General features: G+C 37.2%; 1 protein-coding gene across 29 annotated transcripts in view; it reads right to left on the bottom strand.

The window, feature by feature from the left end:
* ank3a (ankyrin 3a) overlaps window positions 1–15,768 on the bottom strand; it is a 137,840-nt gene that overhangs the window by 82,815 nt on the left and 39,257 nt on the right. For 27 of the 29 annotated variants that reach the window (XM_056235063.1, XM_056235062.1, XM_056235054.1 and 24 more), the window contains 3 exons: window positions 2,619–2,720; window positions 1,945–2,043; window positions 1,494–1,592 (listed from right to left, as the gene is read on the bottom strand). In XM_056235063.1, coding sequence (XP_056091038.1) covers window positions 1,494–1,592; window positions 1,945–2,043; window positions 2,619–2,720 — 300 coding nt within the window. Of the gene's footprint in view, window positions 1–1,493; window positions 1,593–1,944; window positions 2,044–2,618; window positions 2,721–2,870; window positions 3,027–7,456; window positions 7,872–15,768 lie in introns of those variants that run through there. The other 2 variants (XM_056235070.1, XM_056235075.1) reach the window with 2 other exon arrangements.

Below are 15,768 nucleotides of genomic sequence, written 5' to 3'. Positions count from 1 at the left end.
TGTCATTTTATGCATATATGTATAATTCTAATAGCACTGGATTAAAAATAAAAGGAATATGTGATGGAAAAATGGAATTTCCTTGCTCCTTTTACAAAAAAGATTTCAATCTACCATGTTATTATCGCTGTGTACAAGATCAGGTTCAGTTCCATGCTTATTTTATTTACTCTATAAGCTATTCCACCCGAAAGCTTGTTACTATATAAACTTGAACATGTTAGTTTATAAGACAGTGTGCAATATTATGTTTTTAAAAAGGTATTTAATAAGCTACTCAATAAACATAGTAAACACAAGTACAAGCCAAGAATACTTAGAATACTTAATTATACTTTTACCGTAAGTATATCTCGTTCAACAAGTATAGGCCAAATATACTTAGACTTTTCTGTCAGTATAAGTCAAGTATACTTAAGTGCAATTTGAAGTATATTTCTAAGAAGTACATAAAGTATATTTCTGAGAAGTACATAAAATGTAGACTGAAAGTGTACTTTCTTATTTTTAGTTAAAAGAAGTATACTAATGGCACACTTGAATAAACTTCTTTTTCGTAAGGGTAGACATACTGCCCCGCAAAACATGATTATTCTAAAGGTCAGAGAGAGGGTAAAATAACTGTCATAAAAAAAACTTTGATTTATTTGGCACAAAAATTCTTGACTAACTTTATAACTGTAACATTTATAAAAAATAAAATGCTACAAAATTGCAGAATATTTTTACGAGTGTTTACATCTGTATGTACTGTGTTGAGCTCAGAGCAGAAAATCCTGTTATCACTGGCACACCAGTAATGTAGGTGGGGTGGCCTTCATAACTTACTGAGCTCAAGTTCAAAGCAGTGTGTGTGTGTATATTTGGGTATTTATTGACTGGTCATCTAAAATAGCAACAGATTGAGAGAGTATGCGCTGCCTTGCAGAAAACCTGGTTGATCCAACTAAATGATGCGTGCATGTGCATATGCATTCCTTGCTAGAATTTTTATTTTTATTTTAAAGTTGCCATCCATCGCCAGAATGTTTTATCATTTTCACAAAACTTTCATGGCCCCCAGAATATTTTGCTGTATGAATATATTCATATATCAAAAGGAAAAACAGAGCCTCTGCTTTTAAACAAAACAAATCATTTTCTTCTAGCTTTATGTATTGTTTTTTTAAATCAATACTTGAATGTGGGTAAGTTTCATAAAAAAGCAACATTTTCAACAAAAAGTTGAGCAAATCAAGTTTTTTAAAAGACTACAAAGTGCCAAAGCAATGCTTTTATCGCTTGTTTCTGCTTCTTTTTCGCCTGTGTTTTGATCCAGATGTTCTGTACTCTTTCAGAAGAAACACAATATAGCACCCCCCTACCGTATAACACTGAAAACACGGAAAGCCGGATCATTTCGTCAATGGAAGCGTTATCTCACAAATGAGGAAAAATACCGTCAATGGCAGGGAAAGAGTTAAACGTGTGTTTGTGGAGTATGAAGTGTGTACCTGGCTCTGTGCATTGACGCTGGCCCCATTGGTCACTAGCTCTCTCACCACATCCGTCTGTCCTGCCAGTGAGGCGATGTGCAGTGCCGTGTTTCCTTTCTGGATTAGAATAGATCGAGAAATAACAGCGAGAGAGAATGAGTGGCATATCATGTTTAATCCTCTACCACCTGTTTGTGTCACCCTATCCAAAGGGGTGTTTTGTCCCACTGGCATCCCACCACCACCATTCTGTCCCCTTTGCCAGAGAGGTGTTGTTTCCGCTGGCCTGTAAATTACCTCCACACACACACTTCATTCCTGCAGAGTGAATGCAGCACTAGAGGCTTTTTATACCCAGTGTGAACATGCTCACAGGCGCACAGAACACCATGTGATATCAAACACAGATACAAACATCTCATCAAGCTGTATGTGTGTGTGTGTGTGCGTGCACGTGTGTCAAACTGACCTTGGTTGCTGCATCTACATCGGCACCCAGTTTGAGCAGCTCAGCCACCACCTCCACATGCCCCTCTTTGGATGCCAGGTGCAATGCATTCAACCCATTCTGAAACACACAACGTTTCAGTTTTAGTAAAAACAGTAATATTGTAAAATATTGCAAGTACTCCAGTCTTTAGTCACATGATCCATCAGAAATCATTCTAATAAGCTGATTTGGTGCTCAATAAACATTTATTATTATCAATGTTAAAAACATTTGTGCTTCTTAATATTTTTGTGGAAACTGTGATACTGTACATTATCTTCTGGATTATTTCATGAATAGAAAGAACAGCATTTATTTGAAACAGAAATCTTTCGTAACATTATAAATGTCTATACTGCTTAACGCTTTATCAATTTAATGCATCCTGGCTTAATAACAATATGATTTTCTTCCCAAAAAATAAAATTAAAATGTTCAAAACTATCTATGTCAGTCATATAGACATAAAGAACACCATCTGTGTATTCTAACAGTAAACATGGACAGTGCAACCATCCAACAGCATCACAAAACAGCAACTTATGGAAATGATATTTTGTCAAACTAGAAATTTGACTATTTACTATCATCCTTCTTAGTCATGATAACGATATTGTTACATCCTGTCATATAGTAACAGAAGTAATTCCTACCTGATTACAGATGTTGATGTCGACACCAGTCTTCAGGTAGTCAAGGACCTTCTCAAGGTTCCCTGCCCTCGCTGCCCGCAGGTAACTGGCATTGCTGTCCGGCTGCAATTAATGAAAGAAAATGCGGAAGTTTATTATTCTGATGACAGGGTTAAAAGGTCAAATCCAGGGCAACTGAGGTCAAATGAACAAACCAAACATAATTACAGCTTTCAGCTCATTGAAATGCAATGAAATGAAAAGAATTCATACCAACTCCATCTTTACTCAGTGCCATTTGTCTCCACAAACACACATCCAGGGAAACATCAGCTTTTGTTTACAAGTCAACGTCCTACAGAGACGCTACGACTGTAGCGTGACAGAGGATCAAAGTTTCACCGAACACCTAGAACAATTGGCAGTCCTTCGCTGAGCTGATATCCCAGCGTTCCAGTTGAAAATCCAGCCAAAAACAGCTCTGGTCTCTCATCAACGGATACGGAACAGAACACTAAATAACAGCTATTATTCTGACACAGGTTTCCGCCCACTATCCCTCTGATCTTTCAGTCTCTCACTCAGAATTATTTTTCTCTTCTCAGGCGTATATGAGGAAGAGTGCATGATTTGGCGAGAAAATACGATGTGTTTGCATGCGTGTGCCTCGTGAATGTGTCTTCTTTTGTCAGTCTCAGTTTGATTCAGGGACACTGCTGTTGACAGAAGAGGACACACAGCAAAATTTCAGTAGATATTACCTCACTCACACATAAGCACACATTCTTTTTATAAAGAATAAGACAGGCTTATCTCAGAGACACACTCACATGGGGAATTCCTCTAAATGAGCGGCTATATTTAGTTCTAACTAAACCTAGGACAAACTCCTCCCCATATCTACCATCAATGTGTGTGTGTATGTGTGTGTTGGCAAGAAGGTCTGGAAAGAAAGGTTCACTTTCCAAAAGTAACTCATGCCAGCTTGGCTTCTTCTTGTCAAACTCATATATCACAGAGATAAATTATCATTTATGCGCATTCATCTAGTGACAAAAACTCAACATATTGCACAGAAAATGACAGATGTGTTTTAGTAACGGTGTTCTTTTGTGAGATTCACAGTTCATAATGAACTCTAAGCTCATTAGCTAGTCATTTATTCAACCTATTCTGCTGGGAGAACCTCCATTTCCTGTGTGTGTGTGTGTGCTTGTATCATCAGACACTTACAGTCTGTGCCGTATGAAATGATGGATTAAAATCGCATGCAAAAGATTCCTTTGCTCAGAGGGTAATGCTTACGGTAAACAAATTCTGCCCCACACATACACAATAAAAAAAAGACTGAGAGAGAAAGGACATTTTATGAGTGTGGCGGTCTTTTTTTGTGATTTCTCCTCTTATCTCTGAGTTAATGAGTTTTTCCAGCTTGTCACCCATAACTCCTTCCCTGGAGGATTCTGTCTGGGAAAATAACACCCATCCACACCCACTTATATGTATATATAGTCACAAAGAACATAATGTGAGTGCTGGTGTCCTATTGGATAAGATCTGACTTTCTAATATATGTGTTTTTGGGTCAATTCGAGTAACGGGTTGGCATTGAATAGGCAGGACCTCCTGTCCTGTTATCACAGTGACCTTGAGCAAGACTCTTAACCCTTCATTACTCCGATGGTATTCTCTGTACTATAAGTTTAATAAAAGCTATGGATAAAAAACCTGCTCAGTGACAAGTTCAAAACATTTAAGATTTTTTTTTTTTTTTTATGTTCTTAAAAAAATAACTTTTTTTTAAGTCTTTTATGCTCACCAAAGCTTTTCTTTGATCAGAAATACAGTAATAACAGTAATATTGTTACTGTGATGGCAAAGCTGAATTTTCAGCATCATTACTCCAGTCTTCAGTGTCACATGATCCTTCAGAAATGTTCCTATTATGCTGATTTGCTGCTCAAGAAATTATCTGTTGAAAACAGTTGTGCTGCTTAATATTTCTGTTAATATTGTGATTTTATTCAGTAATGTTACAAATAATTTTACTGTCACTTTTGATCAATTTAATGTATCGTTGCTGATTAAAAGTATTAATCTCTTTCATACAAAAAAAAAATATGCACTGACCCTAAACTTTAGACTTTGAAGCGTAAACTAATCCCGAACCTGCTAACCAGTGCTTAAGTCTGTTGCATTACAATAAAGGACACACAGGAAAATTAACACTACACAACATAGTCTATCTTAAACCACTCACACAATGCACAAACATGTAAACATTCATATACATACAACCTACAAAGTAGCATCACAGAACACCAACAACATCCATAAAACATTTGACTCTAAACTTTAAATAATACTCATAACGTGAACACACTCTTTACTCCACCTTGGTAATTTCCACAGCATTCAGACATTTATCTCCATCAGAACAGATCCTTTATCTTTTGTATCACTTTAGTATTACACAAAACCATACATAAGTCACCACAGAAGATACATATTTTCTCAGTAAGTAAAACAGTTTTGTGGGAGGTTGTGAGAAACTATGTAAAAATGTATGACTGAATGCAAACTCAAAAACAGTCCTGTCCTACTGTTGACACACACACACACACAAGTCATGAATTGGCATTGTGTGAAGATTATGCTTTGAAAAACTGGTGCCATGTCTTACAAGTAACTTTCTGTAAATGCTAATAAAAAAAAAAATCTTTATATTTACAGGTTTATGTTTCTTGGTGTTCATACTGTAATGTAATGCACAGACATGGAGCACATACAAAGATCAGTTTTTGACATACTGCCCCCAACACCAAAATTAAAAGTAAATAAATATTTCCCTGTGAAACTGGTGTTAGCAACCTGTGTCAAGTGTCGAGCTCTGAATCATTATACAGTAAATGCTCCCGTTGAATAATTCATCTCAATGTGAAAGGCCTCTCTGTTTTAAAATAGTAAAACATCAATATTTCATAGTGGGAAATCCTGTGAACACTTTATGCATGTACAGTACACACACGGTACAGTGGAAACGCTCTGTGCTACCTCATACACACAAACACACACCCAGTGACCAATAAGACAAATCTTACATAAGACATTCTCTAGGGTACAGCTGTTATTAAAACATCAGAGATACTGGACTGAAAGGAAGACATGAGGAAAGAAGAGAAAAGGTCATAGCTGATTAAAATGATGTGACACTTCTTATGAAAACAAAATGTTAATGTCCGTACAGCTGTTGTTCATAAAAGAATAAGAGAAAGAGAGCATTTAAATAGTTGACCCAATAATACCCCAGTCTCTGCCTCTCTGTCCTAGTGTCTCTTCAGTTCCTAGATAAGCAGTGAGCTCGAATACTGCATGATTGGCAAAAAACAAAGCTACCCGTCAGTGTGGCTGCAGACAGGGTGACTACACACACACACACATGCCTGTCCTTTGAACAGACAACATCAGCATCATTATACGCAGCTACAGTCAAACAATGCAAAACATGTTGTGATTTACAGTTGGATTGGACCAGTTGTGGTTGGTTTTGCAATGGTGTTGGTCAGTTTAGACCATCTGGGTTCGGGCATAATTGCCACAAGTGAAGCTGTTCGGTATTGTTTAGTTTTAAAATCCCTCCTCACTCCTTTTCAGCCTGTCCGTTTCGATTCGCACTTGAACCATTTTTAAAATATACCTAAAACCTACTGGTGACTGATTCATATCCATTGTTCTTAATTTAAAATAAAAATATTCACCATAAATACTATAAGTTTATAAGTACAGATGCACCGATGTAGAAACTCTGGCCGATACCAAGTCAATAATAATTTTCATATTATGGCTGATAACAAATAACAGTCAATATCAAAAATCTATACTACTGCTTTGTTTAAAAAAAAGAAGAAGAAACTAAAACACAATAAAAACATGCACACAGCAACTCACTGTTGACTGGACTCTTAAAGGGGAAGAAATAGTAACTTAAAGAGTTAAATATTTGACATAATCTATCACTATTCATTACTGCTAAAGTAGATGGAGATCTAAATCTTAATAATGGCCAATACGACCGACCAACTGACAGATAGATAGACAGACAGAGAGACACACAGATAGATACAAATCCAGGACTGCAATTTCTTTCCAGCCTCAGCATCACAATAAAACTGAAAGACCCACAGTCACAACAGCTTAGAGGTAGAATCATTCAGTCATGAATGTACAGTATAAAGCTTTGTTAGATAAATGACATAGATAAAGTGTTCTAGAACAGTAGTGAGCACGGCAATCACTCTGTGCTGCTTATATTACCATGCATGCACACATGCATCAAGGTCAGTAAAAAAGCACTAGAGCAAAGGTAGAGTTGGAGCGCCTGACCAACATGAATGTCGACACCATCACTAACAAACATGAAGCAGATATTATTTTTGTATGTGATACACCTCAACAGACAACAGAGCCACTCTCCAAGCAAACAGTTATTCTCTACTATCTGTGAGGACATTAAGCTCTGCAGGATTCTGCAAACAAAATCTGGAAATCTGAGCCCAGCAAGACCAATAGAGCAGGCTTTGCGCCATTTAAACTGCAGAGGATCTAGCAGAGAGTTTAAAATGACCAAAGGTGTCAAATATATCATGTATTCAAGAAATATGTTAATAAAATGTTTGAAAAACAAAATCTGACTCAAGGTGTAGCAGATAAAGAGGAAGAGCATTTCAGGGTCTCTTACACAATGACCCAAGCATCCCCAACCAACAAATCTTACATTTTTCCCAACTATTCCCAACAGACCTATTTAAAAACAACACACACTTCCCAACCATTCCCAGTCATATTTGTAGAGTACTTACGGAGGTAAAATAGTCAGCAGCCTCCTCCACCGCCATTTTTCCTGCAGTCCCACAGAAACCCGATCACTTACTTCTTTAGCTCTGCGGCCAGCAAGGTGCCATTCAGTCATGTGACGTGTAAAAAATGCCCTGGCAGCAGGATGCTCAAAGACACACTTCCACCTGACGTGTGTGTGAGTACGGATTCAAGGATACAAAGCTCTCCGGTACTACAGTAAATACAAAGTCACTTTGAATCCAACCTTCTCTGTTCTTCCTCTCTCTTTTACAACTTGACCTCTCCTTCTGCGTCAAAGAAAATCGACCTCTCGGTTTTCTTTGACTGTTCCCAAGCCTGTCCAAAACGATCTCTCTCTTTCTATTTATCCAATGGGCACCAGCTCCAATCTTCATTCAACATGGACAAAATGTAATGTTTTATGTGCTTTCCCACTACCTCTCTGATTCTCTCTCTATCTTTTTCTGTCATACACACAGAACACAGAGGGTGGGGGTCTTTTGAATAGTGATATGAGGTGTTAAGGGGGTCCAAATATAGCAGCTGATTCCAATGCATTTGCAAATAGGACTATGGCAGACTCCCTTTCCCTCCATTCTGCAGTCTCCCCCCTGCCGGCAAACCCTCATGTGCCTGGTTTGTATTGTCTGAATGCTTATCTACTCCCATTTTGAATAAAAAGAGCGTGTGTGTTTAGGACTGCTGGGGGTCGGTTTATTAGGCTGAATGCTGGGTTCATGGTGCAGCTTAAAAAAGGATTAGGGGGCATTTCCCCCCAGCATTAGGGCCACCGCACCATCATGTAAACACGCACCCCAGCTGTACCTCTGACAAAGGGATGAAGCGTGTCACACATTATACAGTGACACAGACTGTGTTGTTTACATACTGTGCTTGGACTGTGTGTATCTTAGTGTCTGTTTGAATACTGTTCTGTTGAATGTACCGTTGGGTGTTTGTTATTTTCCGTGTATTATCAGTATGTGTTTATGGAAAAGGGGAGTGGCCTAGAGCTGTGTGTTAGACAGACACACACTGTGTGAACATATGGAGAGCTAACCAGCATTGACAATTTGATTTTACAACAAAAAAATATTTTACTCTTGCGTTTGTTCATTATTGAGATTTAACCATATAAATTGTAAAGCTTGCATCAAGAGATTTTTAATATATTTGAAAATAGTAGTGAATTATTTTAACAACAAACTTTTTTAAAAGGTGAATCTTATAAAAACATTCTCAATGATAATAAAAAAAATTGTACACAGAAATACCATGAATTCATGTATAAGAAATGGTACCATGGTGTATGGATATTTTAAATGCAAATTTAAATAGTATTGATTTAAAAATTATATTTATTTAATTAAAATATACAGAATTAAAACAGATATACATTTTAAAATATCTTCATATAGAAAAGAGTTATTTTAAATTGTAATAATATTTCACAGTATTACTGTTTTTAATGTATTTTTTTTATCAAATTTATAATATAAATATTTTAGTGATCTATTTATATTTATAATAATATATGATAAAATGTTTTTGCATTAGAGTAATGAAAATTAGATTTATAATCTGAAAACTAAAAATCTTAATAGTAATAAAAACATACATGTTATGCAAAAAAAAAATTTCTTGTTCTTTTCTTTTGATTTTGGGTGTGAAACATGGACATGCTTTTGAAAGGCTTTGTTGACATTTAATAACTACTACTGTAAACCCCTCAAATACTCTTTAGACATTTCCTGTTACACACCACATCTGCAACACTTTTTTTTTTTTTTTTGCTGTGATTATTTATGTACGCTGTTGTTTCATCTTTCATGGAATTCTCTCTGTAAAACATGTATAGATACAATAGACATGCACTTGAACATACAGGCATTCACACACACACACACACACACACTTTGATTATGCAGAGAGGCATCCCATGATGCTTTGGGGTGCATCACAGGTCTCCTCGTTCTGGGATGGTGCCGTTGCTATGGCAACAGAGGAGGAGGGGAAAGAGAATGTGATCTGAAGGAGCTCAAGATGTTCGGTAACCGTGGTGATGGTTTTCCTCAATGACCTCCACCTCATCAGCCAATCACAGAGAGTGTATGAGAGTCATCATTCTCTCTCTCAAATACAGTCAGACACAGAGGCATTCACAAGGGCTACACCTGCTTTAAACCCATGGGCACTGGAGGATTTCCACGCTTTCAGAAATAGGGCATCATTATACATTCTAGAAAGATAAATGAGCTTCGCTCCTATGACGAAATGCCAACACAGACTGGATGTAGCAATACAGTACTTAAGTATGCATTTTCACTCTTTCAGTTTGTAAGTGAGTGATGTGTCAGGCTGTCAGTACTGTGTCTGGATGTATGTTTGTTACTAGTGATGATGTTGTTTGTGAGTGTTCACTGTGTTTGCTGAAAATGTGAAATTTAATGCCCGTCTGCAACAGTCTTCTTACATGTAAAGCAGAGGCACGGCAGGGAAAGGTCTATGTCAGACACAGAGGAAATGAGGTGACCAGCGCTAAACACAAAGTGACTGCAAAGAAACATCAGAAATGATGACATCACCAGAATGTGCCTGATATCCAGACCCACACCGGACCCTAGTGGAGAGATTCAATACTACTGACTCTACCTAACAGAAACAGATAAACAAAACAGATCTATTGTCCTGTTTGTTACATTTGAAATGGCAAAATGTTAAAGTACACATGAAATCAAAACCTTTTGACCCTATTTACTTTCCTAATGCATGGTACAGGTCGTATTGTGAATGATTAATCAGAACAAGTTATTCCAAACAAATCAGCGTAATCTTAAATCAAACATAAGAAAAATAGACCATTTGGGAGCACATCTACATCACTTACAGCTACGTGCGCATTGTGGTTGCGCAAAAACAGTGGTAGGAAAACGGGCAAGATCCACGGAATAAGAGAAAAAATGTCTTTGGATGTCAAAGACGCCCTTTGAAGCTAAATGCAGACATTTATGGTTGCAAGCCATTAAATAGATAGACTGGACTGATGAAACTGTGATGATTACCCTTCTATTAATGCATGAATTTGATGTAAAAAAAAAAAATAGGTCTACATAATATTCACATATGCAGTTCATAGGGGGCAAAATCTCACAATTCTCGACTTTTTTCTCACAATTGTAAGATCATATCTCATAAGTTCATATGTGAGTTTATATCACAACTAAAAAAAAGAAAAAAAAGAGTCAATTGCTGTATAAAAAGTCACAATTCTTAGGGGGGAAAAGGCAGAATATCGAGTTTAAATCTTACAATTCAGATTTTTATTCTCAGAATTGTGAGGTATAAACTCAGAATTGCGAGAAAAAAGTCAGAATTGTCACAATTATGTAATATCACCAAAATAAAAATGGTTACAAATGACAGTTCAGGTTGACTTTAAGCCTGGCAGCTGTCAGCAAGGGTGCAGGAATGCAGGAATACACGAAGACGATGACAATGACGATGATGATTCAAAACACAAAGTTTAAGAAAAATCCACAAAGTAATTCACATAATGTTCAGACTGACGCAACTACACACGCTAACTTAAACGTAGACCAGACCAACACTGAGTGAAAATGAGGAACTAATATACACATGGAGATGAACTAAACAACGAACAGCTGTGATGAGGATTAGTGTCCATGGAAACTGGCGGGAAAACTCAAACAAAGGAACACGTGATGAATGAAAACTAAACTAACAAACACAACTGATATATTGTGACAGCAATGCACAAGTTATGACACTTGATGATGATACTAATAATAATAAAATGTATATAACCTCCACAGATTATGTATTGTCAATTTACAATATTATTATAATTATAATTATAATTATTATTAATTAACTAATTTAGCAAGTCTACAATCAACCAATCAACAAATCAGTCAATTAATGAGTCGATCAGAGATGTACTGAATAGTTAATGTGAGTTTGGGCAGCTGGAAGTGCGTTAAACTCTCTCCTGTTCTCTCTGAGGGGCAGCAGTTAATGTGTGCCGGCATGCATGAACTTGCGAGTGTGTGTGTCTGTGGGTCTCTGGAGACAGAACAGCAGCGTGTGACCCAGAATCATGCTTCTACAAGGAATTTATCATTACAGACCCCAACCATTGTCCATAAAACCATATCTGACACACACACACACACACACACAGTGAGGGGTAAAATGTTAAAACAAATTTTCTGAAAAAGTGTGTGTGGCCTCAGCACCCAGGTGCAGACAGCCTGCAGATGTGGGATGCAACATTGTACACATGCACACATCTTTCTTGCTTAAGTCTGTTGTAATTGTGTTCAGAAAATATTGTTTATAATAGTCTATACTTTCTAAACTCAACAGATGTCCAAAACACAAACATTACCACTGCCAGATCATTAAAAATAGTCTGGTTCTATCATGTTTTTTTTTAGATATTTAATTTATACTTCATCTGGAATTAATTATAATTGCTTTATGCTATATAGATCATACATCACAGATATTCTTAATAATACATACAGAGTGTAATTTTCAGTGCCATCCCAACAAGTTTTGAGGAGGACTGGAGATGTCCATCCAGCTGCGGGACTGAGATTAGCTGGATTCATGGATTATAATTACACTGGGAATTTAAAGTCAGGTGAGAAGGATAATCCCAACCCCCGTCATTAGGACAGAGAGAAAAGAGAGAGGCTAACTGAGTGAGCAGCGAAGACACAAAAAGTATGGAGGTAAAAAGGCTCCACAGGCTTACAAGTATCTTAAGATATCATACTATGAAACACTGTAAATCTGGATTAAAGAAAAGTAATAAAGGAACTAAGTGTTGACAAGACCATGGCCGTAATGTAATGTGGGTGTGTTTAATCATTTGTGAATTAGAGAGACAAACAGTGTCCAAAGCGTCACAAAAAGTCCAGAAACACTGTACAACATTCAATAGCCATGATTTAATGCTCAAAGTATATTGATTTTAAATAAGAGCCACTTCCACAGGGAGTACTACCAAACAAACATTAAAAAACGATTGCAAAAGAAGAAATCCTTTTTTCAGCAGATGCTTTTAATTGATCATATAAACTGACAGAATTCATCACATCAAATAAATTCTGTTCTTTCTATTTCGAAACTTTCTATTCACCGAAGAATCCTGAACAAAATGAATTGCGGTTTCCACAAAAATACTTAGCAGCACAATCGTTTTCAAAATTGATAATGATTAGAAAAGTTTCCGCATATTAGAATGATTTCTTTAGGATCAGGTGTTACTGAAGACTGGAGTAATGACTGATGCCAAGGTAAAACCTAGCCCCAACCAGACAAAAATAAGAAAAATAAAACCAAGTACAAATGTTCAGCTGAATCAGAGTATGTTTGTGTGCCAGGATTTAACCAAATGCTATGACAGAAATCCATGAAAACCTTGAGATATAGTTTAAAGACTAAAGGTCTCATGCCCTTTACTTAAAGATAAGTAACCACATGCTCCGTTTCTAACATATTCTAATGCAGAATACAGGATCAAATCTGTGCACATGCTCGATGAATGACTGTCACACACTCCTCCATTTAGAAGTGTGTGTGTGTGTGTGTGTGTGTGAGATATTATCTGGCACCCAGACTGTAGCAGATGAGAGAGGAGGGAAAGGCCATCTGCCTGTATTACTCCCCCCTGTGCCCTCAAACACCCCCAAACACATACACACACCTCAAAATATCTCAAATGTACACACATGCTGTTTGAAGACCATGAGCCAAGATATTGCATCAGTCACTCGCTTTCCTCCATAAGCTAATGGTCGTTTTGTAAAACCTGAATCGAATGACACACATTTTTCCTTTGTGTCAATGAACTGAGTCTGAGGGACAAGTCTAAATTATTCCATGCAAGAGATGATGCAGATTCCCGCATCATTACTTTACTATTTTATACAATGGTACCAAGATACCATTTATTAAAGGTACACTATGTAACTTTTGCCTCCTTTAGCGGTTAAAAAACAACTTGCATTTTGTGGAAGAACATTGTTTTTGTTGTATATTGTTTTGGTTCATTCTCACAACTAAAAAAGAGAGAGAGGGATTTTCCTACTGCTCATAAAACATTCACTACTAGACTTAAAGGCACAATATGTAAGATACTTGGATTAAAATATCCAAAAACCACTAAAACAGTGCTATATATTTTGTTGACTAGTGTACTTGCATTATCTTAAATGTTTCCAACAATGTTTAAATCCAGAGAAATCAGTTGTTTTATCCAGTGTAAGAGCCCAAGTCATCGCGTCGCCTGTCAATGACGCCATATCCACGCTACCCTTGATTTCCAGTTTTACTTCCGTAGAAACCATGGAAACACCAAAGATGCTTTAATATATTATGTTTTATTGACAGAAAACGAATCTTTGTTATATAGCACAATCCCGTTAGTTTTACTGTTTGAATCTCTGCTTTTCTTGATTTACAGCGAATAACATGCTTGTACGTGCCTCAGAAACAACTAAACTTTGTGAAGTGGCTAATATAGCATAAACAGAAATCGATCTAGCTTACTGCAATGTGCAACAAGTGTCTCATAGCTGCAATTGAACGAACGCACCAAGTAACGTTATAACAATGTTCAACACACTCAAACATATTTTTAGGATGATTGTTTTGTAAAACAGAGATGCGTAATCCCACAATTTTAATTCATCACATAAAGTGACCTGTATGAGTAGTTATTCAGTTATTCAGTAATTCTGTTTTATTAGAATGAAATAAAATAATGTGTTTTTAGGTGATTGAACGTAACTGTAACAAAGTTCAGGGAAGGAGGCAGATGTTAAATGTAACTTTAATCGTAATAAACATAAGCAACAAAACGAAAGGAGCGGCACTAGCCAAGCGGCTGACTGCGGCATAATAAAAACTACAGCGTAAAATGTCCCAGGCTCTCAGCCCGCCATGCTTCATACCACACAGAAATGTTCAGAAACTTTAATTAGCTCACCCATGACCATGATTTCTGCACGAGTCCCTTCAGATTGCTTTCCATCGGCTGTGGAGGTGAAGATGACAACTCCCATGATTCCATGCTCATTTTGTTTTGAATAAGCGACCTCTAGCGGCGAAACTTACATACTCTGCCTTTAAAGGTGCCATGTGTTAGAATCATAGACTGTAAAAAATATGGACAAAGCGTCTGTGACGTCACCCATAGACTTTCTGAAGAACGGTTTTGAGGCTGTTTATGGGGGGTATGGGCGGTGCCATCTTGGAAAATCTTACGATATTTCAAATACAAATGTTCAGAAAGGATAAAGAGGTGGTATGATGTGTTGTGTCAGATCATGGCCGAGACGTCAAATTTCAGGAATTCCACTCGGCGCAGCCCGTTATCAGCTGTCAATCACGCGCTTATTTGTCATACATTTTATATCTAAATACGATCTAAACTACCGAGTTAGAAAAAAATTCACCCCCCTCACAGTTGTCAGGCACTCGGAACCTATCGAAAAATACAATAAAAGTCCATGGGACCAACCTGTAAAAACATGAATTTATGCTGTGAAAACAGACATTTTAACATGCGGGTCTATGGAGATTTGCTCCCTTTTGGGACCTCCCTCTAGCGGATTTTCGATGTATTGCAGTTTTTCGCACTTCCGGGTAGGCTTCATTTTTCAGATTAGAATGTTGCTGCTTGGTTAGAATTGAGGTAAAAATATCAAAAAAATTAGCTACACGCATCAAAAGAATGAAAAGAAATAAGGGCAATGATGTCATTAAAAAAATGACAAGTTATAGTGCTGCAGAGATATCAACCTGAATTAGCATGCTAAATTACTAGCCACGGCCCGACAGGTGTCATAATACCAGTTTCGGCCATGGGAGGCGGTATGCGGGCAACATAACCACCAGCCAAACTGCAATACACGAATAACTCGCACGGCTTGTGGGCGTACTTGAACCTGATGTCAATCGTGTGGAAAGTACAGCCCACTACTACATTTCAGTTCAGGAAAGAGAGCGGACCTATATTATGTTTATTAAATTGCTTTCCTGAGGTAAATCTGACATATTTGTTCTCCAGCTATGTTATTAACCTCTGCACGCTGATTAAAAAAAATGATTGGTCGATATGTATGAGGAATACATTTTGGTAAGTTGTAGCCTACTGTATCTTTCAACAGTGTTCGTGTTTTTTTACTATTAGCCAGTAGAGATGATCGGTTCACGTGCGCTAGGGATCTGTCGTGTGACATTAACCCTCTGGGGTTGTTCGTTTAACAGTCACACTTGGGGT

The sequence above is a fragment of the Rhinichthys klamathensis genome, unplaced genomic scaffold, assembly GCF_029890125.1.
Source record: "Rhinichthys klamathensis goyatoka isolate OS25496 unplaced genomic scaffold, OSU_Roscu_1.1 h1tg000412l_1, whole genome shotgun sequence".
NCBI classification, from domain to species: domain Eukaryota; kingdom Metazoa; phylum Chordata; class Actinopteri; order Cypriniformes; family Leuciscidae; genus Rhinichthys; species Rhinichthys klamathensis.
This window is presented reverse-complemented; position numbering and strand designations above follow the sequence as displayed.